The sequence below is a fragment of the Dipodomys spectabilis genome, unplaced genomic scaffold (assembly GCF_019054845.1).
Source record: "Dipodomys spectabilis isolate Male_0828 unplaced genomic scaffold, ASM1905484v1 ptg000019l, whole genome shotgun sequence".
Lineage (NCBI taxonomy): Eukaryota > Metazoa > Chordata > Mammalia > Rodentia > Heteromyidae > Dipodomys > Dipodomys spectabilis.
This window is the reverse complement of record NW_024870696.1, coordinates 26,928,565-26,954,940: the sequence shown is the minus strand read 5'-3', so window position 1 is coordinate 26,954,940 and position 26,376 is coordinate 26,928,565. Positions and strand designations below refer to the sequence as shown.

Here is a 26,376-nt window from a genome sequence, read left to right as displayed (position 1 = left end):
GGTCATTCAGGTATTAACTACCTACAAAGGATGTAAATGTAAGCACGTGTTTGTTCATCTCTAGCCTCACCTCCTAGGCTGTAAATTCTGTGGCGGTAGAGAAAGTGTCTGTCATACAGCACAGAGGCCAGTGCATAAAGAGTTTAATATGCATGCTGCATGCTTGAGTAAAAATAGACCTACTATCGTTACTTTTAAAGTACATATTTTGGCCACCAGAGATTCTGACTTGGCAATAACAATAGAGAACCCAGCCACTCAGAGGGCAGAGGGCAAAGGCCAGTACTGCAGGGCTGCTGGGGACAGAGAGGACATTACTTCATTTCTTGTTAAAGAGACTTGAGTGGCTTCCAACACTTTGTTATTCCCAGGCACTACAGAGCAAGCCAAATGAATGGAAAACGAATTATTCCCTTGAAAAGCTATTATTAAACACCAACAAAGGACTCTCTTTTTATTCAGATAGCTACAAATTAATTTTTATAGAAAAAAGTGCTTAGTTCCACATGGATTTGCAAACAAAGAAAAACTTCTTGAGGCCTGAACACTGCCCAAGTGTACAAGGCCAGTGGCAGGAGCGTCCCCTTGTAATTAAGTGTGTTTGAACGCGTGCTTTTGTAGTAAATCCCCAGGCTGAAAGACGGCCTGGCCGCCTGGATTCTTGCCTCGTTCCTGCCAAGGCCCTCTGGCGGCCTGTGCTGCCAGCCAGCCCTCCGTAAGTTGAGCATCCTGACTATTCTCGGGTTTGAACTCCAGATCTTGTGCTTGCCAGGCAGAGGCTTTACTCTCTGAGCCCAGCCCACACAGTCCTTTCTGTGGTTGTTACTTGTGGCTATGTCTCTTGTTGCCGGCAGTCTGGACTGCCCTCTCCTAGTTGTACTCTTGCATAGCTACTCTGTGCCACGGCTGCTTGGCTTATTAGTTTGATCTGGGATCCTTCCAATTTTCTGCCTGGCCTGGCCTCGGACCGCGATCCTCCTTGTGTCATCCTCCTGACTAGCCGGGAATTACGGGCATGAGCCCCAGTACCTGGCTCCTGCGGCCTCACTTTGACCCCTGCCTTTTGGCTTTTCTTTCCCTCTTAGAAAGGCTGGCTCCTGCTTCCTTTAGTCCGGCAGGGAGATCTGGTCAGTGGATGACTTGTGACTTTCTAGTGCCTAGCTAATTACTTTCAGCAATCAAGTAAAATTCTATGTCTTTGTGGGGTTTGCTTTGTGCATGTGTGTACACACCCACACCCACACACATACCACACACACACACACACACACCACATACACCACACAGACCACACCCACACACACCCACACACATACCACACATACACACACATACACACCACATACACCACACACACCACACACACACACCCCCTGAAATTTAGTCTCTTACTTTGAAATACGTAGTGTATTACTGTTGACTATAGTCACTGTTGTACAGTAGATCTGCCAACCTTTGCTGATCAATTTCCGACTCCTGTTCTGCTCCGATGACGCCATCTTCCTCTTTTTCTGGTCTCTGCGCTCAGCTCTTCGGTTCTACATGTGAGTGTGACCACTTGGTGTTGGTCCTTCTGCACTGTCGCATCTTGCTTTTCCTCGTGTCTTCCGTATTTATCCATGTGGTAACAATCACAATGTTCCATCCTTTTAAACAAGGAATGCTATGTCCGCCTATGCCTCACACTTCTTTATTGATCCATCTACTGATGCCCGTACAGGTTGTTTTCAAATCCTGGCTTTAGTAAAGAACGCGGAGGTAAACGCATTGGCAGAGTGATTTTAATTTATTTGGATCTATACCCAGAAGTGGGGTGAGCAGACCAGATGGGAATTCTGCTTTGGGAGGTTTGATGAACCTTCATACTCATTTCCATAACTGATAGTCTCAAAACAATTGGCAACAGTTCTTTTCACCACATCCTCTCTAACCCTTGGTATTTGTCATCATTTCAACAGAACTCATCCTAACACATGGGAGGTGCTATTTTGTGGGTTTTACTTGCATTTCCTTAATGATTAGTGGTGTTGAGAGTTTCTTCATTGATCACTTATCTATACTTTACTTTCCTGCCTTCCTTCCCTCCCTCCCTCTCTCCTTCCACGGGTGGTCTTAAGTTCATGGGCCTCCTGTCTCAGCCTCTCGGTGCCAGGATTATGGGCACTTCAGGCTCATTCCTTCAGTCTCTTGGAGGCAACAGTATGGTTGTATCTTAATTTTTTTTTTTTGCCAGTCCTGGGGTTTGAACACAGGGCCTGGGCACTGTCCCTGAGCTTCTTTTGCTGAAGGCTAGCACTCTACCATTTGAGCCACAGTACCTCGTCTGGCTTTTTCTGTGTATGTGGTGCTGAGGAATCGAACCCGGGGCTTCATGCATGCTAGGCAGGCACTCTACCACTGAGCCACCTGCCCAGCCCCAGGATCTCCATGTTTTTAAACCCACCAATCCTCTGTATCTTAATCTATGTGTATCCAAAGTAATCACTGATAGATAGTTTGCTGCTGCCACTTATTTTTTAGTTTTCAGATTGTCCTATGGGGTCCATGCTCTCTTTTCCCCCTTTGTTGTCTTCTTTGGTGGTTAGAGTCGTTTCTGTTGTGGGATGCTTTTAGTCCTTTTTTATAATACATAAAATTGTGATAGATCTTTTTATGGCTACTATGAATAAATACCTCATCCTTGTCTTGCGCACCTCACCTTCCGATTCCGCCTTTCTACATGCCAGACAATCTACTGCTTCTAGTATGCTTTTGTTCTCCCAGTAACGTACCCCCTGCAGAGCCAGGAGTGGGGGGGGGGGGAGGGAGGGAGGGACAGCATCCATCGCCCAGAGCTGCCTGACATTGTTCCAACTTGCCCATCCATCCTGCCTTCCTTTTTTCCTTCCCTCAGAAACTATAATGAAAGCTTTTGGAGTAAGGAAGGCATTGCCGTGTGGGCAGAGACGAGACTGGGTGTGAGGCTTGGGTTGGGTGAAGGTTGAGCTTGGATCGGTAGTTGTCTTTGGAGGAGCAGGTTCACTTCTGGGAAGATAGCTATGGTAAGATTCAGCCAACACTGTTGGCTGGGGAGGCTGGCAGTCTATTTTAGCTGCTCTATACATTTAAAATCGTAACTGTCAAACTTTTAATAAGAAAAGATAACAAAGGAAAATTTGGATTTATTCTGTTTCCTCAGAAGTTCAATTTACAGTGTAATATTAAATTCTGGGCACAATTTTAGCTACTACTGAAGTTTTAAAACGTCTTTCTATCCAACTCAAAGGCCATTGTTAATGCTGATGTTACTCCTTTGCTCATACACGTTAGTGATTTAGTTTCCTTGTTGAGAGTATCGGGAAAGTGCATGTTTTCAGACCTGGCCAGGTCAGACGGTCTCTAGGTGAGGGAGCAGGAGGTACTGCCGGAATATGCCTTGTAAGGGAAATCTCCAATAGCCGAACTCGCCCGCAGAGGTCTTGAGAATATCATATTGTAAATATTCTGCCTACTGCCTACTTTATTTAGCCTTGAAGTGCATACTTCAAGCAGTGTTTAAAGGAGAAAAGACATCGTGTCTAAATGTTTCAGGAAACGATTTAAGTGAGACATAAAGAACACAATTCTGATTATGAAGTGTTAGTGGGACCTAAAGAGAATGATTAATGATGAGCTTAGATCATGTGACTCTTAAGGAAGCTTCTTTAAAAGGCTAGAAACAACTTGGCTGCCCTGGTCAACATCTATGGAATATGAGCCAATGATCTTCCTTAAGAAAGTAAGAGGTTTAAGTAGCAGCGTCCCTGCCTGGCTATGGTCGGTAATTCCCAGAAGCCCCAGAGGGAATAATGCTCAGCTCAACACCAGAAAAAGAGCAACTAGCAGAACAGGGAGAGCCAGGATCCCGAGCGGCTTTGCAAACAGGCAGGGCTTCCAGGGCCCTCGAACGGCCCGCGTGGCCGTGGGTTTCAGTGTCCGGTCCCACTGGGTCAGGATGGCGTGCCTGGCGCCCGGCCACTTCCCTGGGCCCACCAGCCGAAACTGGTAGGGGCTGCAAGGGCCGAAGAAGACTTCCAGGGCCAGCCTGGGATCTGTGAGAAGCAGCCACGGGACGCTGGGCTTTGCCCCGATGAAGGCAGCCAGCTCGTCCATGTACGTGATGTAGTCTGTCTGTATGGTCTCGCCTTTGCCAAACCTGGAGGAGGGAGAGGACACACACCGTGAGGTCACCCTTCGCTCAGGGACACAGACCCCACTTCTGCTCTGTCAGTGACATGGGTTCAAGGTCGACGGAGGGAGGAGCGTATGACTGCCTGCGAATCCTCTACGCTGAACTGTTATCAAAGAACGCTCTTTGGGTCTTATGTGGAATTTCCACCACATTTCAGGGAATTGATAGAACCTTCTTTTTTTTAAAATCTCTGTTAACAAATGGATAAATTGTCCCTTGCTCGAGTCCTGGCCGCTGAGCTCATCAGTGGGACAGTAGAGTCCAGTGTTCCGGATTTGTTGCCTGCTCACCGAGGCATGTTCATTACTGGCACTGTTTGAAGTCATAGCTGCATCTCAGGTTTCTGGGTAGAGAATAGAAATTCTACCTCCACAGCTCCCCACCTCCTTGGCTGACTCGTCATCTCTGGATCTCCTTCTGTGATGTGTGTGCTTGCAGGGGACATGGAGGGGTAAAGGTAGTTCTGTAATCGAGACCCTGGTCCTTCTCTGTACCCTGCATCGTGCACTCAACAGGGCTTCACGCAGTATCAGCTGCGGATATTTCTTGATGGGTGGATGTGACTCCTCGCTGTCACCCTAATGCCTTTATTTGGCCCAATTGTACACAAAAATGGAGCCAACTTCTGATTTTTCTATGCTAATCCTAGACTTCTACCACAAGGGTACTCTTACCATTTGAGTTTTTTCCCCATTTTCTCATTAATATCATCCATCATATCTTTCACAGAAGGCAAAGTACAAGTTCCTGAAAAAGAAGGATGGACGTGAGGACAGTTAATGCATTTGGGGTAGTAATATCCCCTCACGCTTCTTTCCTAATGAGCAATAGCAATATTTTCAACTTTCGTCACTATCGGAAAAATAAAATCTTGAGCAAATAAACAAGTGATTATTTGGAGGCAGATATACAATTCTATTTTTAATCTTCTCAGAATTGATACTTGTCACAGTTATAAAAAACGTTAGGTAAAATACCCTTGTACTGTGTTCTTAAAGCAGTTACCTGAAGTTTAGTATCTGTTTCAGGGATTCTATTCTACTCCATCATGTTTTAAAGACATTAATCTAATAAGTCATAACAAAATAAAAGGGAATTGGCAAGGTATTTTGAAGATTTAAGAGACGGTAAGAAAGAATTTTGCTTTGCCAGAGAAAGGAATTTCGAGAAGATAAGATGTAGGATTTATGAGCCTCGTGTTTGTCTGTGGAGGGCCAATCATTCTTGGATGTGACGGAGACATTGGACTGCTGAAAGTCACCAAGTCACGAGGAGCCTCAAGATGTAAGAGACACTTTGAGGGTTGCTTCAGGATTTTAGGCTGATGTAGGTTTACAAAGATTTCTGAAACACAGACCCCAAAAAAGTTTATGTGGCCAGAGATGCTTCAAATTTGTGATGAGTTCTTTGGCATTCCCTTGGAGCCATTTTACATGAGATTAGAACTTATAGCCAAGGTACGATTGCTCAAGTGACTTACATAATTCCCTGATTCCTGCAATCATTGGACAGCTTTTGTAGAGAAGGCCTAATTCCAGATCCTGGAAACCTATCTTTCCTTAGGCAGGAAAACAGTTTGAGAAGAAAAAGAATGTTGGCAATCGTCCACCAGCTACTGCCTTGCCCTGTTGCCTGCGATAGCTGCCCTTGGTCCTAGGACTCTGTTTCATTTTTACAGAACTAGGTTGTTTTGTTCCCTGTCCCATTTCTCCCAGGACTGCAGCTGCCTTGGACATTGATTACTTATCAATTGCCTCGTTTCCTTTTCCAGAGCTGACAACACTTGTCCTCATGGACAGCGAGTGTCCTACCCTTTCATTCCAGTCTCCTTGGGCTCAAACCCTGGGGAACAGAACCCTGAGTGGGGTCCCCTGCTCCCCGCTTCCTGGCTGTGCCTCTCTGGCCAGCCTCCCCTCTGAGGTCTGCACATCTCTGCCTGGAGGAAGAAAAGGAGATTCAGGGAGACCACTATGTGCAGGACCATGCTGGTGCCCAGAATATACACTGTCTGGGTCTGTGTTCCACCATACAATGAGGAATCTTTAAAGCCCCAGCAAGTCAGAGTTGGAACTAGAAGCCTTAGACATGGCTTCCAAAGAGACCAAGCCTCTTCAGACTCTCTGATCCAGAAGGTTTATAACTTAAGGTTTAACTAAACTTTGTGCAATAAATTTAACATCTGTATTTTTCTTTGATCCTGACCCTAGGTAGTCTTATGATCAATATCTGTCCGCAATTCACAGCTACACTGAAACGTCACAGTGAATCGGACCTCAGTGCCATTGCTGGAAGATGCTGCTTTTGTTTTTTTTTTTTTTTTTACCTTAGCCCAAGCAAATTTAGTACTCCCTTTCCCTTTTCAAAATGTAAGAAGTCACTGTCTTGTATCTTAGAGACTGACCATCGACTATACCCAATACATTCCCATCCTGATTGTCCTTAGCTAATACATGGCAGGGAAGAAACATGTACCAGAAAAAAATCACATTCCCAGAAAGCCTATTTTCAATGACTGTGGATATTGCAGTTGGCATCCAGTCGGCATACTGGCTTGGCATTACTTTATCTTCTCAACTTTCAAACAATATAATTCTGCTCAGTTTTGTAATCACAATTTTACAAAGTTGTCTCATGTAGAAGATGGAAATGTCTGGTGCTTTGTAGTTCAAGGAATCATCTTGGACAGTTATCAGCACTAAGGAATTGTAAGTGGCAGAAAAGTGATAAAATCTCCCTTAATAATATCTTACTATTACATATGATAACCAGCATGACCTGCTATAAATTGCTTATAAAATATAACACCACCCTGCATCTTGCACATACATTTTCTAATTTGGGGAGGGGAAGGGAAATAACAAAATGCTGGACAAGGATACAGGTTGACCAGTTGTAACAATGAGATGTGCAAGACACTGTGTTGAAAACGAATTTTACAGCTTTGGGGGGTGTGGGAGGGAGAGCTGGGGAGGTGGGGAGGGAAGGGATGGTAGAGGAAAACAAGGGAGGAGGTAACAATGCTCGATAGGAAATGGACTCATGACCTTGCTCATGTAACTGTAACCCCTCTGTACAGCGTCTTTACAATAACATCTATATATGTATATTAAAATTTTAAAAATAACAAAATATAACACCAAAGAATATAGAGTTACAGGTTCTCAAAACTGGATGGGTCTGTTTTTTCATAGTTACTTATTTTTAATATGTTTTTTATAGTTACACGACAGGGTGTTGAGTGCATTTCCTATCGAGCATCCTCCCCTCCTCCTGTTTTTCCCCTGCCTTCCCTTGGGGCAGGGCATGTGCAGCTGGATGGGCGTCTTGGGGGGAGGGACGGGTGCAGCTGGATGGGCGTCTTGGGGGGAGGGGTGGGTGCAGTTGGATGGGGGGAGGGCGGGTGCAGCTGGATGGGCGTCTTGGGGGGAGGGGCGGGTGCAGCTGGATGGGCGTCTTGGGGGGAGGGGCGGGTGCAGCTGGATGGGCGTCTTGGGGGGAGGGGCGGGTGCAGCTGGATGGGCGTCTTGGGGGGAGGGGCGGGCACAGCTGGATGGGCATCTTGGGGGGAGGGGCGGGTGCAGCTGGATGGGCCTGTTGCCACCAGGACTGTTGCTTCACCCAGGCTCAGGCAGCCTCCCCAGGAGCCCCCTGGGCTCAGGCGGCCTGCCCACGAGCCCCCTGGCCAGCTGCCTGTTCTCACCTTTGATTACTTGCGCTGCCCAGCGGGCCTGGAGGTCGGTGGTGGGGATGGCAGCCCCCAGAGACTGAACAAGGCCAATCACAGCCATCGTGGCCTTCTCTAGCTGAGGTGGGAAGATGCCTTTAAACAAGGTGATCTCATTGTTTCTGCTTTGGAGGATGGAATCGCCAAGAAAGGGGTAAGCATTGCTGTAGCCTGTAGCAAAGATGACACCGTCGATGGCCTCAAACACGGTCCCGTCTTCAAATACAGCCGAGGTCTCCGTGAACTCCTTCACGTTGGGCTTCACAGACACAGTACCACACAGGATGCGGGCTGGGAGCTCGTCATTGAACACGGGCTCTTTCCTCAGGGCTCTGTGTGGGCAGTAGTGAGAATGATTACAACACTGTCTAGTTGATATATACATATATACATGTATATATATATATATATATATATATGCAGATTATTAAGGAAGGAAAAAGCTACCAAGATGTTTCTCAGTGAGCCAGAGTATCACCAATCAAACTGGAAACACAACTGATGCCTGAGAACATGGTGAGCATCATTTATCCTTTCTCTGTTTTCTCTAACTTTTCTCTCTCCTGTCATTGGGCTCCTTCCACATTTCATATAAACACCCATGCCTAGTCCCCTATGAAAGCCAATCTCAGGAAAAATCCTAACATAAGAATCTCCTGTAGTTGAGTATTTTTTCTTTGCGATCTTTCACCTGTAAGCATCTAGAGTCTCTGGATCTTACTTTTCTCATACTTAACCTGCTCATAGTGATATGAAGAATTTTGCAGTCCCCAGCCAATACTGAGTCCTTAAGAATGCTATCTGCTATTCTTGATAAACTATACTCCCGTAGTATGATAAACCTAAATAGGAGGAAGAAAGTGAGAGGCGGGAAGCTCCGTCTGGGCTCACGGAGGGGTGAAGTGTGTCTCCCTGCCTGTAACAGCACCCGCAGGTGACGGGAGGCGTACCCAGGAACTGCAGAAGGCCCCAAGGTTCTGGTCCTTCAAGCTACATCCAGAGTCTGTCCGCTTCGGCTTCTGAAAGTTTTCTTTTTCTCGCTGAGTAGTTGTACAAGAACTTGCCATTCACCGAAGTAGTATCTGAATCTGATCATTCTCTCCCAGCCCTCCAGCTCACCCCTTCCCTCAAGTTTTGTAGAATATTCCTCCAATTTGATAACCGCATTTCCCCACTCCCTCCTCTGATGGCTGATGGCTACTGATCTGAGTCCAAACAACTGACCTCTGCCATCCGGAATTTTGACAATACTTTAAGAAATTAATGTTGCTGTTGTTGTTTTAATTTCTACTCATTCCCTGGGTCCCTACACTCAAGGACGACATGGCGGCCACAGCAGCTTAGAGAGGTCACCCATGTCATTTCCATGTCCAGATGTCTGTGGCTTCTTACTGCTTCTAGAGTAGAAGCAAGTCTCCTGGCAACGTTCACCCGGCCCAACACTGCCTAGCTGTTTTCCCGCCTCTGAGGTATCTGTTTTCCGCCTGCTGCTTGCCTCAGGTCTCTTTTCCAGAGAGAGAGCCCCTTGGCAGTCACACTAGCCATGCCCTTCAAGAGAGGATGGCTTCTCTCGGTTCCCTGGAAACCCTTCCCCAGACGCCCCTCCTCCCCCCAGGCCTTTGCTCTGAGGACTGCTGAAAACCGTCCTGAGGAGGACATGCTGCCTTTCCTGCCTGTCTCCTCCCAGCACCCCTCTCCCCCCTTAGACCTTCCGCCTTCTTCAGTAGTTTTTCCTGCTACTTAGATCGTGGGTTCCATGGGGATGTCTGCTTGTTTCCTTATTGCTCTACCTTCAGGACCTAGCATATAATGAGCAATGGAACTTATATTTGTTGAGTTAATGGTTTCACTCAGAAGGAAAAAAGTTGGGATCTTTATCTCATATCCCAGTCATTTCTTACGGGGTGGGCGTAGGGGGAGGTAGAGGAGAAAGGGAGAAGGAAACCAAAGACACAGGCTTGTGGCAGTGAGGGTCGGCTCCAGGATGATGAGACTCTTGCTTTGCTTAATTCAGCCTGGCAATGCATTAATGGGAGGGGGCAGAAAAATGCCTGAAGAACTAGGGGCTCTGGAATACACAGGTCTTGATTTGCTTTGAATGTAGCTTCTCCTTTCTGGATGTGGGATTTTGGCAAAGTTACTAACTACATTGACCCTCCGTTTTCTCATCTCTAAAACAAGTGTACGAATTGAGCCCTCTTCATAGTTGTGAGCAAAAAGTGAGGTCACAGTGTTCAGCTTCTTGGTAGACGCCGGACAGAGGCTGTGAGACCCATGACGTGCGTCAGACAGGTTTGCTACTGTTGCTCTGCGTCTAATTGCTGAGCTATTAGATAATACTCCACTCTGCTGAGGTGTTTTATGACTTTCCAACTGTGCAACTTGGGAGGACGTGCAGAAATCACCTCTAATCTTTGTAGTTCTGTATCCTTTGATACAGGAGAGGCGGTTACTACACAGAGACTTTGCTTTAGGCTTGCACTCAAGCTCAGGTCACTGACATGGAGATGAGCACCAGCAGGCTTAGCCTGGTGGACTCTGCCTTACCCATTCAAAGGCATCAAGCCATAGTTCTCGTGTTTGTATCTTGCATTCATCTGTCTCAGGTACCACCAGTCGGAGATGGCTGTTGGCAAGTTGTTCTTGAGGAAGGTTTGAAATCGCGTGATGGTCACCATGTCCCAAGGAAAGCCATTGTCCCAGACGCGGCTCATCACCCACGATCCACTTCTGGAGCTGATGATGACCTTCAGAAACACCAATTCCACCGTGAAAAGAGTGACTGCTCATACTGGATGCCAGAAGAGGCTCCTCACACCCCACCCCCTTCAGGAAAGGGCTGATCCCCCCGGCTCTTGGGAGCGTTGCCATTGTGAGGTCCAGGGGAGAGGAAGAAGAAGAAAGGAGAGAGGAAGGGTGGGTGAGTGCAGTCGTACGGCTCAGTGTACACAGGTGACAATGTTAGCACACACGCACGCACGCGTGCATGGGGGGTGGAGTCGGGTGGAGGGAGGAAAATGACAGAAGCGCGGGCACCGGTCAAGATGTGCTGTACTCATACAGTGGCATTGCACCGAGACCGCTTAGCACAGCTACATGAAAAGTTAGTTAAGACAAGACCAATAATTAAAGAGAAACATTGTTTGGGTGGAAGAGCTGAGCCTTTCTCAAAGCCTTGAGCCCTTTTCTGGGAGCTGCGGACCTCCCAGGCTCAGAGTCTTGTTCCACTCAGAATAATTCCAAAGAACGTTTTCAGCGTAAGGCTAAAGGACGCTTCCTTCTCCTCCTGTAGAGCATGGATGCCGACAGGATAGGGGACCGACCACTGACTCTAGCCATCTTCCTTTAGTGGTTATCTTACTATGGCTGTCTGCAAAGGCTTGACTCCGATCTCAAAGTATTTCATCGAAACTACTTGCCACCACACTAAATGAAGGCAAGAAATTTAGAATTAGAAAATAATGGGTCCAATCCCGGACTCCTGCTTGCTAGTGATGTGTCTTAGGAAGATTCCTTCAATTCTCTAATAGCGTTTCCTCACTTCTAAAACAGGAGGGAATCAGACCCTAATGCATCTCACTTGCGTGAGGGTTCCGTGTGAATGTGGCAGGCAGCTAACCCTGCCTAGCCTGGGGCATATGCTCAATCAACATCCATTTCCTTCCTCTTCCGCTGTAAGACATAGTTTTTCAGGGTTACTTTATGTTTTCTTTTAAAAAAAAAAATTTAAATAGAATATATTTGTGTATAAGGGAAGCTAGCTAAATAAGAAAGGACTGCAGTGCCAATTAATTAACCTCAACGTCTTAGACACTAGTTTTCTTGCTTCTAACAAGTTTTCATCGTAGCCTTACTTGGTACAAGGAGTATTTACGTGACGTATCTTTCTTTATAGAGAATCCAAATTCTTTAGCCTGTTACCAAGGGCCTTACGCAGATTTTGTAAGCTGACATCAATCTTTCTATCCTGTCTCAATTCCTGTAGCTACTCTGATTTTGGAATCAGAAAAATCTGAATCTCAGTTCTCTAACATTTCTCTGGCTCAAATGTTAATTCCCTGTCTGATTTTCAAGAAAACAGTTGGCATTTCAGTCCCTCGGTGATCACTTCTATAGAATGAACATAATAAAATGAATTGCTTTCTTCTCATCATCGAAGGAGCTTATTTATATTGAGGTAGTTGAGAAAGTATTAATGCATTTTACAAATTGTTCTTATGAAGAACATGCACTTCAGCAAGATCATCATCTATGCAGTGCCGATTCATACCTTCATGCTTTGCTGATACCGTTTTCCCTTCACAGACAGCTTGGGCCCTTCCTCACCTTTATGATTTATAGTTACCTTTTAAAGACTGGCTCAGTTTCCCTTTCGTGAGGCTTGGGTCTATAATCATTTAGACATTTGGTGTCTGAATTGCTCTCATTTATTCTTTATTCCAGTAATAGCTCAAATACTACTGTGACGCATTACCCTAACTCTTAAGGGCATGTTTTATATATATATATACATCAATATTTAAATTTCTTAACTAGATCTCACTACTTCCTGAGAGACTGGAGTTTCTTTGTGTGTCTCCCTATCAAGTATGATGTATTGACAGAGTAACAGGAATGTCTTTTCCTACTGTGTGTCCTAGCATCTCCTTTGTTTCCATTGCATGTAACATCATGGCATGAAGTTGGACATGCACTGGGGATGCCCAGGAGACCTGTTGAGGGTGAGCTGTGCATCAATGGGCGCAGCGTCTGGAAACACGATTCCTATGACTTCTGAGCAGTCAACCTCTAAAGAATCTTCCAAAGCTCTAAAGGTCCTGCACTGCCTCTCTATCCTTCTCAGCCTCTCTACATTGCTCAGCCTCTCTACATTGCTCAGCCTCTCTAGCCTTCTCAGCTACTCTAGCCTTCTCAGCTACTCTAGCCTTCTCAGCCTCTCTACATCTCTCAGCCTCTCTACATCTCTCAGCCTCTCTACATCTCTCAGCCTCTCTACATCTCTCAGCCTCTCTGGCCTTCTAAGTTCTCATCTCCTCACTCTCAACCCTACCGAGCTGCAACCGAAGAGCCCTCTTTTAGTTTTTGCAGACACTAGGCTTCTTACTTTAAGACCAGCTGCCTGGAGACATCTCCTGATACTGTGCCGTTCTCGGCGTATGGTTTGCAGCCTACATTCCATCAGCTCCAATGTGAAAAGTAGAAAGACTTCTATTACCCACACGCTTTCAACCAATACTTATAGAATGGATGTCTGCACAAATGAGTTAGCATGTGGGTTTACGTCTGACTGCGTAAGTCAAGTCTAAACGGGAACAAAGTAGGTTCCATTTTAATCTGTCTGATAGGTGAAAACTTGCTGCTGGCTCTCAAAATCAAAACCATAACCTTTCAAGGTCCAGAGCAGCCTGCTGGATGACACCCTCCCTTGTTGCTGATGCCACTGCCCATTGTGCCATTGGGGTTTTCTCCTGTGAACTATAAGCTATGTGCAGACCCACATAGTTACCTCGTTCCACCCCATCGCATGGACACCTGGCCAATGCAAACACCTTTCTATTGCCTGAAGATTGTCTACTGGGGATGTGTGGTGCCGCACCTGCTCGGCGGTGTGGCTGAGTTCGGTGGCAATGTCGCAGCCCGAGTTCCCCAGACCGATCACCAGGACTCGCTTCCCCCTCCACACGCCTGGCTCCTTGTAGTCCCTGCTGTGGATGCACTTGCCCTTAAAACGTTGCAGTCCTGAGAGAAAAGAAGGAAGGGCGTGCATTGGCTGGATTTCCGTTCAGAAAAGCCCACCAACTTTCAGAGATGGGCTTGTGGCTGAAAGAGTCACATAAATAAGGAAATTAACACCTCAAATAGCTAACGGTATGACAGAAATGTGTTTGAATTTACATGACATACTTTAAAAAAGACAGGACCATGATTTGGTATGGTTTAAATACATTCTCAAAAGGATATGTTCTAGAAGCTTGGTTCCCAGTATGGATGGATGGATGGATGGATGGATGGATGGATGGATGGATAGATAGATAGATAGATAGATAGAGAGAGAGAGAGATACATATGTAGATATATAGTTATATAGATATATCTATATCTATCTATAGTGTGTGTGTGTGTGTGTGTGTGTGTTTGTGCACGCGCACCTTTAAGGGTGGAGACTACAGGAAGTAATGTGATCATGCTAATCTGGTTAAGAGAGTTTTGCTCCTGAGAGAAGGGTCCATGGGAGGGAGACCCTGGACTCTGAATTCTCGTAGCTTCCTATTTCCTCATGTAATCTCCCCTTTCCATCCATGCTGATACCCTGTCCATTTTTTCTACCGTGTTGAAATACAGCCAGGGTGCACTGAGAAAGGCAAGCTCCCCATAAGTGCAAACCAAATAAATCTCTTTACTTTATAATATATCCAGCCTTGGTGTCTATTATAGTAACATGAAAGAGACTAATTCAGACATCATCAATATACGCATTCTTGTCAGCCACCAGCCTAAGTTTCAGCCATACCTGGAAAGGACTCCTTTGGTAGGTTAGGGTACACATGATGCCCAGAACAGATCATTACAGCATCAAAGACAGATGATTCTTTTTTGCCGTCCTTTTCAGTGGTAACGTCCCATTGGCCAGTAATTGAGAAATCATCGCGTTTACTTATTCTGGTTACAAATGTCTAAGAGAAATAAAGAAAGAAAACTGGGCTGATAGGTCCATTTGGCTTAAGAAAAAGAATTCATTAGTAAGGTACATTTTTACCTATTCATAATTACCTTTAAATAAATAAAAGCATTAACTTATACACTATAATATATTATAGCATATATAATTGTAAGTAATGATGTACGTCGTATGCTATGATATATAATATGCTATAATATAATTATATGATGTTATATATAGTGTATAATTATATTCTCTAAATCTTGGATTAGAGAAGCCACACTTAAAATGTGAGCAAATCATGTAACTGTAACCCCTCGGTACAGTATTTTTACAATAAAAACATATTAAAAACGTGAGCAAATAAGAATGGGACACTGGAAAGGAAGATCAGGAATAGTGGAACATGCCAGGTGAGTGTGTCGACGCATCTTACCTCAAATCGTATGTATTTCAGAAGGTTCTTCTCTCTGGCAAAGGTAGTGATATATTCCTGGAGCTTACTGTTGTGCATGAAGTTGGGGAAGTCGTCCGGATATGGGAAGTCAGGAAAACACATCATCTCTTTGGAGGAGTTGGTGAAGACTGATTGGTAAATGCTAGCTCTGCCCTCTTCTGCATGGTCCTGGGGTGAACAGGTTCAGAAGAACTTGTGAATGAGGGTATCGTTTCTGCTCAGGACCAGTGCCAAGTGGTAAATGACTGAGTGGCTTTTATGCACACCAAAGACATACATCAATTAATTTCACTCAAACAATTGATGCTTATCTGCGTGGCTTGTCAAGGGAGTTTAGAATATAAAATAACATGCTCTTTTCCTGAGAGAAAACAATTTATTTCTGTTTTTAGAGTATTGGAGCTTGAACGAGGGCCTCTTGATTATGCTCTACCAGTTGGCTTTTGTCTCCAGTCCTTTTGTTTTTAGGTTGTTTTCAGGTAGGGTCTCACATAGCTGGGATTATAGGTGTGCATTTCCAGCCCTGGCCTAGTAAACCATTTCCTCATGTCCTTTTCAGAAATATGCCATTAGGACCCTTTAACTCCCCCCCACCTCAGACAGTTCAATATGTGAAGGATATGTCCTACAGCTCACCTTTGTGTGATTTTGATGTATCATTTCGGAAACATTTCTGGTCAATTTATAAACGCAAATAATGAGAGACGGTTGCCAGCTACTTCTAGGATTTGCAAATGTGTCAGTATTAAAACTTAATTTAAGCTTAAAATGAGGCTTAGGATTTCTGTCAGAAGACGCATGAACAAATACAACAGTGATGCTCACTAGACACTGTATGGAAAATGAACTGGGTATCTTGTGGCTGGGGACGGGAGGGAGAGAGTGGGAGAGAGTAACGGAAGGGGAGACGTAAGGAATCGTACCCATTACTCATGTGACTGTGACCCTCGGGGTATCAACTCCACAACAATAAAAAAGTCATATAACCAATTTGAACCAAGCACATTAAATTTATAAGTATTGCCACCTTTTGGACATTTATGCAGATAACAAAATTACGACTTCCAGAAATGTAAAAATCCATGACTTGGTTATATATAGTAACTCCAGGAAGCTATGGAATGATGCTAATAAAATCGTACGGGAGATAGTAAGTGATCAGAAAAAAAAGGGAAGGGAGCCGAGGGCTTTAAACACATACACGTAGCTTCTCTCAGAAAATTTGCTTTAGGTGATGAGGAACTTTGAATACTCTACAAATAATCCAAAGGTTCAACCAAGTTTGGCAGTCACGGTGTGCAGCAAAAGAAACAGGAAGCTAAAGAAGAAGCTCACGCGGTGCAGTTGCTGTGCAGAAGCACATCCTTGGACATGTCTGTTGAGGCTGTGAGTGATGACGCGAGAGCCAGGTTGGTGCTGGACTGGACGCATGTAATCTCTGAGGAAGTGGGGGGGGGAGGGGGGAGGGTTCTTTGAGCCATAGAACAAGCTCAAGGCCATCTGAACTATGAAGCAAGATTGTCTCAAAAAAACTGTTTGTTTGTTTTTTAACAAAAAAGCTGGTGTAAAGACTAGAAGGTATCAAATGGACAAAAATCTCGTTGGGGGGCTGGGAGAGTGGCTCAGTGGTAGAGCGCTTGCCTTGCATGTCTGAGGCCCTGGGTTCGATTCCTCAGCACCACATAAGCAAAAAGAAAAAAAGCCGGAAGTGGCGCTGTGGCTCAAGTGGTAGAGCGCTAGCCTTGAGCTGAAGAGCTGAGGGACAGCGCCCAGGCCCAGAGTTCAGGCCCCACGACCGGACCAAAAAAAAAAAAAAAAATCTTGTTGGGCAGGGATGACAGTGTTCAGAGCTGTTGTGCACACACATGACATGCCAGATTGAAACTCCTTTGTGCAACTATTTAAAGATATTAAAACTATAAAAAAAAGATTTCAGAGGAGAAACAAGCCATCTGGTTAGACGCATGATGAAGAAAGAAGATGAATGGTAATGCAGCTTTCTTGAATTGCCAAGATCCCTCCTGACAAGGCCGCACGTCTAGGTGAAGTGTCTTTCCTAACCACCCGCCGGCTGCAATCCATGAGCTGCCTGGGTCTCGGCCTGATGGCCATGGTGCAAGACCAGACTGCGGCCTCACCACTCCAAGAGCCTCATTTGGGTTTGTGAAACTCCAAGCGGTCAGCACGCCCAGAATACAGAATTTTCGTGTAAAATCGGGGTAGTTTCATCATAGCAGAGCCCACCGTGGTTGCAGCTCGATCGTGACAAAGCAGTACCGGGGCATGAGCTTCTTGGTTTGTTTTAGAAAGCCATCGGAAACAGAACTCGACCATGCATCTTAAGTCTGTGCACTTAAGAAGGGAGCTGAAGGCATTGGTAGCTTTTAGTGAGTTTAGGAAGTGTGGCAGGAATGGCATCGATACAGGAGGGAGGGACGTGAAGGAACAAATTGGTACAGATGGAGCGTCTCACTGGAAAACTCCAAATCCAAACCTTTGTGAGATCCACCATGACACAAGTGGGAAATTCCCCAGCTGGCTTCCCAGTCTGGGCCACATGCAGCCACATTGTCATTACTGTAGGAAGCTCCCCTCAGACTGCGAGGATAACGTGAACAAGCTTTATGTGCAGACTTGGACTTCATCGCCAAGATATCTCCTCATGTGCTAAAGTATTCCAAAATCTGAAAACCGCTGACCTACTGCACATAGCACTCAACTTGTAGATAGAAAAATCCAGAGAAAGCAAAAAAAAAAAAAAAAATAGATACGCAGAAGAGCCTTCGTTCATAAAATCTCATGCCCAAATCTGTCATTTACTGGAGAAAGGAAGACATCTGGTCTCCATCTTCCACCTCCTCAGAAAGCACTTTGATCTGTGAGCAAAGGCGGGAAAGGTCCTTCTCTTTCAACCAGGGTTGAAGTAAGAACTAAATGGACACACGGAAATCCTGTAGGAAATAGCTACAAAATATAAAGTAACTTCCCCCTAGTTTGTGACACGTCCAAACAAAGTTTAGATCTCAGTGAGAGCAAACAGGAATGGAAAGAATGTAGAAACTAAAGGTCCTGGCAGTACATTATAAAGTAATGTACTCTTCTAACACATCACACAATGTGAATACTAAGTACGTTACTGCACATCCCAGTTCTGTTTGAGAAACATTGCTCTTCCCAACGGTCGTTTGTGACCTATCGTCTCCCTCTTGCTGGAGACACAGGTTGAGGACACTGGGAATAACCCAGTGTTAATTTCTTGTGGCTGCGGTGATAAGCTGCTCCGGAATTGAGAGCCTAAGACCGGGAATGTGTTCTCCCTTGCCTATGGAAGCCAGGAGTTGGAACTCAGAACAACGCCCCATCGAAGGCAGCCGCCAGGTTCATTCCCAGAGGCTCTGTGCGGAGAATCCATTCCTTGCTTCTCCAGCTTCCGATGAATGTCAGCCTTTGCTTGGTTTTTGTTTTCTTTTGTGAGCCATTGAGATCTTGTTGGTGTTCTTTGGCTTGTGGTTCCTTCATCCATTTTGAGAGTCACAGCACGGCATCTTCAAATCCCTTTTGTTCTGATACAATCATCACATCATGTCCTCTTCTAACCCCTCTTTCTTTCAAATCTCCATCTGCTTCCTTCTTATAAAGGGATGTATTATGGACAAACTGGCTAATCCAAGATAGTGTCTTCCTCTCAGGATTTTAAAGTAAATCACAGCTAAGGACATCTTTGGTTTCCTACAGGGTGGCTCATACAGTTTCTGGGGCTCAGGGAGTGGTTAATGGCTACACACCTGCATGTCTGCTGGGCAGAGTCCTCATTTTGCTTTTAGTTTTGTGTTTGCGTGCTGGTACTGGGACTTGAAATCAGGGTTTTGCACTCTCACAGATGACTCTCCACCACTTGAACCATGTCACTAGTCCAACATTCTGTTGGTTAATTGGCGATGGAGTCTTGAAGACTTTTCTGCTTGGGCTAGCTTTGAACCATGATCCTCTCATAGCTAGGATTTCAGGTGTTAGCCACCAGCCTCAGATGAGTCTGTATTATAAATATCCAGTGTCAAATTGGCATCAGAAAATGATGAAGCTTGCAACTCTCACTAAGTATGCAGTGTTGTAAGACTGAGCCAATACCTGAAGGTTTCAATTAAACACTTTTTGGCACCATTTTATTGTACAAATCTTTGAGTTACTGAGGGGGTAGGTAGTCCGATACACATATATAGCACACAGTGATCAGATCAAAATAGTGAAAATGTTCATCTTCTTAAACACTTTTCAAAGCCATTTAATTAATACATAATAATACATAATATATAATAATTGTACTTGTCTGGGGGTATAGAGTGAGATTTCAAATTTCAGTACATACCTACAAATCAAGATAATGAAGTCTCCCATCTCCTTACCATCACTTTGTGTTTGGAGACTTCCAGCTCGTCTTTTAGTTACTTATGAAATATATGTTGTTATTCTATAACACTGGCACTTCTTACTTCTGCTTAGTTGCATTTGAGTTCCTATTCTCCAACCTGCTCCCCTACTCCTCTCCCAAACATCCACTTTCTGGTCTCTAGTAATTACTCTTACAGATCTTAAATATTCACATATGAAAGAGCATATTCAGAATTTGTCTTTCTGTGTCTGTGTCTTGTTAACAGAATAGCCTCCAATAAAATTCCCATCTATTTTTGCTACAAATGATGGAATATTATTCTTTTTCAAGGTTCAATGATATTCCATTATGAATATATTTGTTGGCTATTTCAGTTTCTCCTTTTAAGACGCGTATATTCATTCACCTTTTCTAACTGGATATTTTTGGTTATTGAGTCTTTGAAGTTCCGAATATATTCTGGATAAGAATCCCTTAGTAGATGCATAGTCTGCAGTTTTTATTTCCTGTTCTGTGAATTGTGGCTGCACTCTGTAGCTTTCCTCTGCGCAGCAGATTCATTTCGCATAATCCCATCTTTGTGTTTTTGTTTGTATTTCCTGTGCCTGGAAGTCCTAGGGAAAAAAGCAACAACTCTGCCGCTCAGCCCAGGAGCTTCCTCCCGCATAGTTGAGTATGCGCTTTTCCTGGGCAACACTAGACCCATTTATGGCTCCCTCCAGCCTCCAGCCTCGAGGGGTTTCCTGTGAGGCAGCTGTCACCATAGGAGGCAGCAGGTCTCGCCAGATCTCAGAGATTATAAAAGTCACCCGAGACAATGCCGGCACTTCTCTCCTGTGAGGAGGGGTCTTGCCGGTCCTTTTATTGTCAATACACCTTTTCTTTGTTCTTTGTACCTGGATGTCTACGTGGTTTTCTGGCAAAGTCTACTTTACTCTAACAATGCCTATGCTTGAAATATTTCCCCTGTATGTTCTTCTAGTAGTTTGAAATGATCTTCTATTAGCAGCTCCAGGTCTTACATTTATGTCTTTGATCCGTTATAAATTTATTTTTGTACAGGGTGAAAGAGATAGGGGTCAAGTTGCATCTTCTGCATGTAAATATCCGGTTTTCTCACACCACTTACTCAAGAGGCAGTGTTTCTTTCAGAAACTTACCAGGTGACTGTGAAAGAAACTGGGAATAGCTACAAAAATAAAGCCAATCCCAGCGCTGGTGGCTATGCCTGTAATCCTAGCTACTCCTGAGGCTGAGGTCTGAAGACTATGATTCATACCCCAGGTTATTTTATCTCCAATTAACCACCAACAAGTCAAAAGTGGAGGTGTAGCTCAAGTGGTAGAGTGAAAAAGCAAAGGCTAGCACCTCGTCCCTGAGTTGAAGTTCTAGTAGTGGCAAACAAATAACAAAATCAAGCCAAAACAAACCTTGGGAATAAATTTAGTCAAGGACCCGTAGGGACTACTACAGTGGGTATGATCCAACTTCCATCAAAGAGATCTGACTTCAAAAATAAAGAGGCCTCTTGTGTTCACAGATGGGAGGAATTAAGGTTAATATGTTCACTCAAGCAATCCCCATTAAAACAACAATAGCATTCATTACAAAACCGGGAAGAAATTCTAAATTCATGTGGAGACACCAAGGACCCTTGAAGAGCCTCCGCAAAGTATAACAAAAGCGATAAAGGTAGATGACTTTAAAATGTGCCACAAAGCTTGAGTAATCAACATTGTATGGTACTGCCACAAAAATAGACCAGATGGAAGAGAGTCCAGAGTCCAGAAATAACTCTCTGCGCTTTTGTCACTTGATGACAAAAATGCAGAATAAAATAAAACAAACCCATAATACCACCACCACCACCACCAACACATCTGAAACTTAAAAGCCTTTGGTCTGAATCAGTAAGAGGACCTTGTCAAAGTCACGACTTCTGAGTGAGTGACTCCTGTCCCTTTATTATAAGCAATGGCTCTGATCTACGGCAGCTCTTGTCAATGATTTTTCAGAGGTGTACTTTGTTCACTGGGATTTTTTGAAGTCAGCCTGTGCTTGCATGCACATTTAACTTGCAGGGAAGTTGGTTTTCAACCAGCTCCTGATGTTCTACAGTGTGGATGTCAACTCAAGGAGGGGTCATGGCTGCCGGGCAGCAGGTGGGGCCAGGCCCAGGCAGCCTGCTGTTCCGCTGCCTCCCTCCCTCCCCGTGGGTCCCAGAGCTGCCTACTCACTGAGAACTTCCACAGGCCCCCGACGTCCGCGCTCCTCTCGAAGCAGGTGGGCTCCAGACCCTCCTCCACACAGCTCCTGATGGAGGCCAGACCGCTGACCCCGGCTCCCACGATGGCCACCCGCTTGCCCATGGTTGCCTGTGCAAAGGCCCAGAGAGCATTTCCAGCAGCAGTCTTGCCCACACTTTAATTTGGGACTGATTTGGGGTTAGATAAGAGTGTCCCATCGTACCCAAGGAAAAGAACATTAATTCAGTACTCAAATTACATGTTGCATGCCGCTGAGAGAATATTTTCTCCCCTCCCCAAAATGGACTATTTTGTTTGCACTTAGCCCTCTAAAAGATTCACAGGAGACCTCTCCCCTACCCCCCCCCCCCACATGCATATTTGAGCATACAAATAGAAATGTGTATACATAAAGAATGGCTCCTCCATTCTCTTTGAGGACTGGCTTCAGAATGAAAATCTGAAGATGCTTAAGTTTCCCTTATGCCTTCTATTTGCATCTAATCCAAGCACATCTACCTTTAATTTTTTAAAATGTTTTTGGTGGTACCAGAGTTTGAACTCAGGACCTTGTGCTTGTTAGCTAAGCACTCCACCACTTGAACCGGGCCCTGGCCCTTTGTGTCTCTGTTTCTCACGTCGCGTCTTGTGTTTTGCTGAGAGCTGGCCTGGGGCTATGGTCCTCTTCCCCTCACTCCTGCCTCCCTGTGACTCTAAGTGTGTGCCATCACGACTGGCATGGTTTTTGAGATAGAGTTTCACTCACTTTTCCTGGACTGGCCTCAGACCATGATCCTCTCACACCTGCCTTCTGTGTAGGCATGCTTCTCCTGTACTTTAAGTCGCCGCTAGATCACTTATAGTTCCTAATGTAATGTAAATGCGATGTAAACAGTCACTCACTGTATTAGTTAGATAGTAAGGGCAAGAAAAATGTTGTGTGCATTCAGTGCAGATTGAACCCTTGGAGGCCGAATTGTATTTTCCATTCGTGATTGATCAACAGATTCTGAGGGCTACCTCCACACACTCACACATGCACACGTACACACTCACACATGCACACACACACACTCACACATGCACACGTACACACTCACACATGCACACACACACTCACACATGCACATGTATACACTCACACATGCACATATACACACATCTCTATATATACTCTACCTGACATAATATTATGAATGTTTCTATTTCAGTGTGCCTGGTAGTCATTTTCTTTCTTTTGTTAATAGAAGTAAAACATTGTCTTAAAGCAATTTTTCCCATTTCCTACTATTTTCTTGGTCTTGAGGCTGCTTTTAGCATCTACTACTACTTCTCTATTTTTTTTAAAAGATAAAGTCACAAAGCAATGAAAGAAAGAGAGAGATTAAGGGGGGGGACAAGAAGGGAAGGAGGAGAGAGCAGCAGACAGAAAGGGGTGCTCGTGTGCTGAGAATCATTGTCTAGGAAAAGTTCCTAAATTCCATGTTATTCCCATTCCAGCCACATTACTAGGACAAACATCACATTCTCTTCTTACCATCCGACCTCCTTCCTCTTAGCCTGCAAATGTCACTCTTGTTTTGAATCCTACCTTTTCTTCACCTTCCTTTATTCTGAGTGCCCAGGCTGACTCTTGAAGGAAGTTTGAAAGAAAAAAGTGCTCTACTGAGTCCACATTTGAAAGGATTATTGCAAAAAGGGAGGAGCTGTTCTTAAAGAGGTAGCCATTTCTTCGCCCTCTAAGGAGAGAACACACCCCCGTAGGAGGTGGAGCTAAGGGCCAGACCTCACCTTCTCCCAGCTCCTCCTCTCCGTTGGTCCCAATGAACACGGTCTACTGTTACACTGGTCCACCTACTCCTGAGAGCCAGGCAGTGTCTGGAGGTGACACTGTTGTTCTTCTCCATTCTACTGTGCTAGTTCAAAGCAGGAACAGGGACACTCGTGGAGATGGCCACATCCAGATGCAGAGATGATTTGCCATGTCAGGGCTTGGTGGTCTGCATCAGCACAGGGAACCATAACCATGACATTTAAACAACTAACTAGTATAGAGACGCCCAGAGTGTCCATCCATGGTGAGTGCATGAGGAAAGTCCCTCTCACACACATCCACACACGCCTTAACCAAAAAGAAGAACAGTCATGCCATTTGCAGGAAAATAGATGGAACTGGAGATCATCATGTCCAGTCTCACAAAAAGAAAAACAAAAAGAGCTTAGGCAATACTGATAAAGTTGGAGAAAACCTGGGTCAGACAGTTGTTTGGCAGGCAGTTGTGCAATGCGTTCTGCAGTTTGTACCGCTTTCTTTTAACCCCTAAAGTCCCAGGCGGCCCCACGTACTCTGGACAGTCAGCATGCTGTTCATAGGGCTTAGCGGAAGCCAGCGACGGCCCGTGTGTGCTTCTCGGTAAACGTGCTCTTGTAGGGTGAGGCCTGAGTAACCAGCCCAGGAGATCACATGGACTAAGTCACATAGTGTAGTACCCCGATTTCCCAACAAGGCACCCCAACACTCCGTCAATTAGGCTAGGAGTCTTTATTGCTGCCCCCACTGCCCTCCCCCTCCCAACACAGTGAAGACCAGCAATAAAGTCACATGGCTCAGGTTATTAAAGGCAAGGTCCCTGCGGAGGGGGCACCACTCACAGGGGTCTGTGGGAGTTCGGTGATCCGCAAAGAAGCAAGTTACAGAAGCACAGCTGGCAGGTAGGGATTAAAGATGGCGATGACCAAGGCCCTGAGGCACAGGGCAGAGTCCTTATCCCAGAGCTTCCCGCCAAAGCAGCAAGTGAGCGAAACAGCGATTGCGGTCTCTGTACACAAAGAAGCAAAGACCCCATTCCAAACTTCTCACTAATCACACCCCAACTCAGACAACCGTCCAGGTTTCCCGGCTCTTTCTGTTTCACTGTTATATACCAAATTCCAGTAACCTGGTGATTAACTCCCTAATACACCCAGGCCCTCACCTCTGGACTTTTCCTTTTGATGACTCTCCTGGAGCCTTTCAAGGTCGGCTCTCTTCTTCCTCACTTTGCCAGTTTCAGCAAACGCCATTCCTAGGGTCTGACTGTATGTTTCTCAGATTACCTGGGGCTTGTTTGCCCTAGTCAAATTTCATTCTTCCTTGGCCTAATTAATACCCTATTGGTTTAATGTAACCTGGTTCTAACAGTAGAACAAAGGGAGTTTATTGCCAGCAGGGCTGACAGGCCAGCTCTCTCACAGGAGGGGGGGGCAAGGGTGCCGGTCTGTGTTCAGAGGCGCCCTTATGCAGTCCTGGGAGAGAGGCAGGGGGTAGTCTGTGAAGGCCTTGCTGCTCCCCTCTTGGCCGGATCTAAAGATGGAACAGGAAGAATTGACCCCACCCAGTGGTCCCAGGCCCATACAGACGCCAGGCAAAATCCAAGGCATGTGTGAACTTGTTTGAAGTGCAGGCCGGGCAGCCCACCGAAGCCCAGCTGTAAACACTCCACTGTGGGCCCAACTGAAAAGCCTCCACCTCCCTTGACCTGGTGGCTTTGTCATTCACCTCTGCCTCCTTGCTCGGACCTCCTAAAAACCCAGCTCCTGGCAGAAGGAGAGGTAATATAAAAGCAAAATTTCTCATGTTAAAATTTTTGCTTGTGACCAAATCAGCCCAGCAGGTAACATTTATTGTTCACTATAGTCCAGGAATGTTGCCATGTTTGTGATCATAGTTCCTCATTCCATCCTGCTTTTACTTTTAGGCAGGGCTTCTAGTCATCACCCCCCACCCCACCCCCGTGTACACATGTGTAACTGAACTTGAATTAGGTGAGAACTCTCCCTAGGTCAGAGTGAATATTCAATCCCCATTTCACTCAGTCCAGAACTTCTAAGCATTACTCCAGTTCGTCGGTCTTTATTTCCAGGGCGGATGAAATTAATTAATAGCTTTCACTTTTGTTTTTGTCCAAGACCAGAACTCCGACTCTTCAATGTAAATTCTTATATATGCCTACATTTCTGCTTTAGGGAGCCTCAAAATCCCCGTTTTCTATTAGGTCCCTTTAGGGCATAATCTCTGAGCCCACCTTCATTTCATACGTAGTTATTTATAGTTATACATTCATTGTGTGCTTATTTATTCAATGTTATTTTTGCAATACATAGTAAGTGCCATGAGCAAGGGCACTGTGTATATTTCACTTGAAGTTGTACTTCTGGGAATGTCTGCCAGGAAATATTTGGTAAATATTAACTCAATAACAAATGAAAGAGGGCTGGGAAGGTGGCTCAGTGGTAGAGCGCTTGCCTTGCATGCTCAAGGCCCTGGGTTCCATTCCTCAGCACCACATAAGCAAATAGTAAAAGCCGGAAGTGGCGCTGTGGCTCAAGTGGTAGAGCGCTAGCCTTGAGCTGAAGAGCTGAGGGACAGTGCCCAGGCCCAGAGTTCAGGCCCACGACCGGACCCAAAAAAAAAACAAAACAAATGAAAGAAATTCAGGGAAGGAATCTGTGTGGAAATGGAATTGAACCTGGGTGCTCTTCTGATGACCCAGGGGTTACCATATTTTATTGGTCTGTGACCAGTTCTTGATTAAGAATGACAATACACCTGAAGACATTTTTTCATTTTAACTAGGGATCTTTTTATTTTTTTTCAGCAAATAAAGAGATCATGAATGTAACCAATATAAAAGGCTTTTAATAATCAG

General features: G+C 45.1%; 1 protein-coding gene across 2 annotated transcripts; it reads right to left on the bottom strand.

Moving 5' to 3' along the window:
* Positions 1–3,151: 3,151 nt before the first annotated feature.
* Positions 3,152–23,345, bottom strand: Fmo3 (flavin containing dimethylaniline monoxygenase 3). 2 transcript variants are annotated; one of them, XM_042674440.1, is made up of 9 exons: positions 23,280–23,345; positions 21,680–21,817; positions 15,032–15,220; positions 14,446–14,608; positions 13,531–13,673; positions 10,482–10,681; positions 7,911–8,266; positions 4,885–4,957; positions 3,152–4,174 (listed from the first exon to the last, which is right to left on the bottom strand). In XM_042674440.1, exons 2-9 carry the CDS (start codon positions 21,809–21,811, stop codon positions 3,832–3,834), a joined length of 1,599 nt encoding a protein of 532 aa, XP_042530374.1. In that variant the 5' UTR covers positions 21,812–21,817; positions 23,280–23,345; the 3' UTR covers positions 3,152–3,831. The 2 variants fall into 2 exon arrangements, with proteins under 2 accessions (XP_042530374.1, XP_042530373.1); XM_042674439.1 differs by lacking the exon at positions 23,280–23,345 and adding an exon at positions 23,226–23,231.
* Between the last annotated feature and the right edge of the window lie 3,031 nt (positions 23,346–26,376).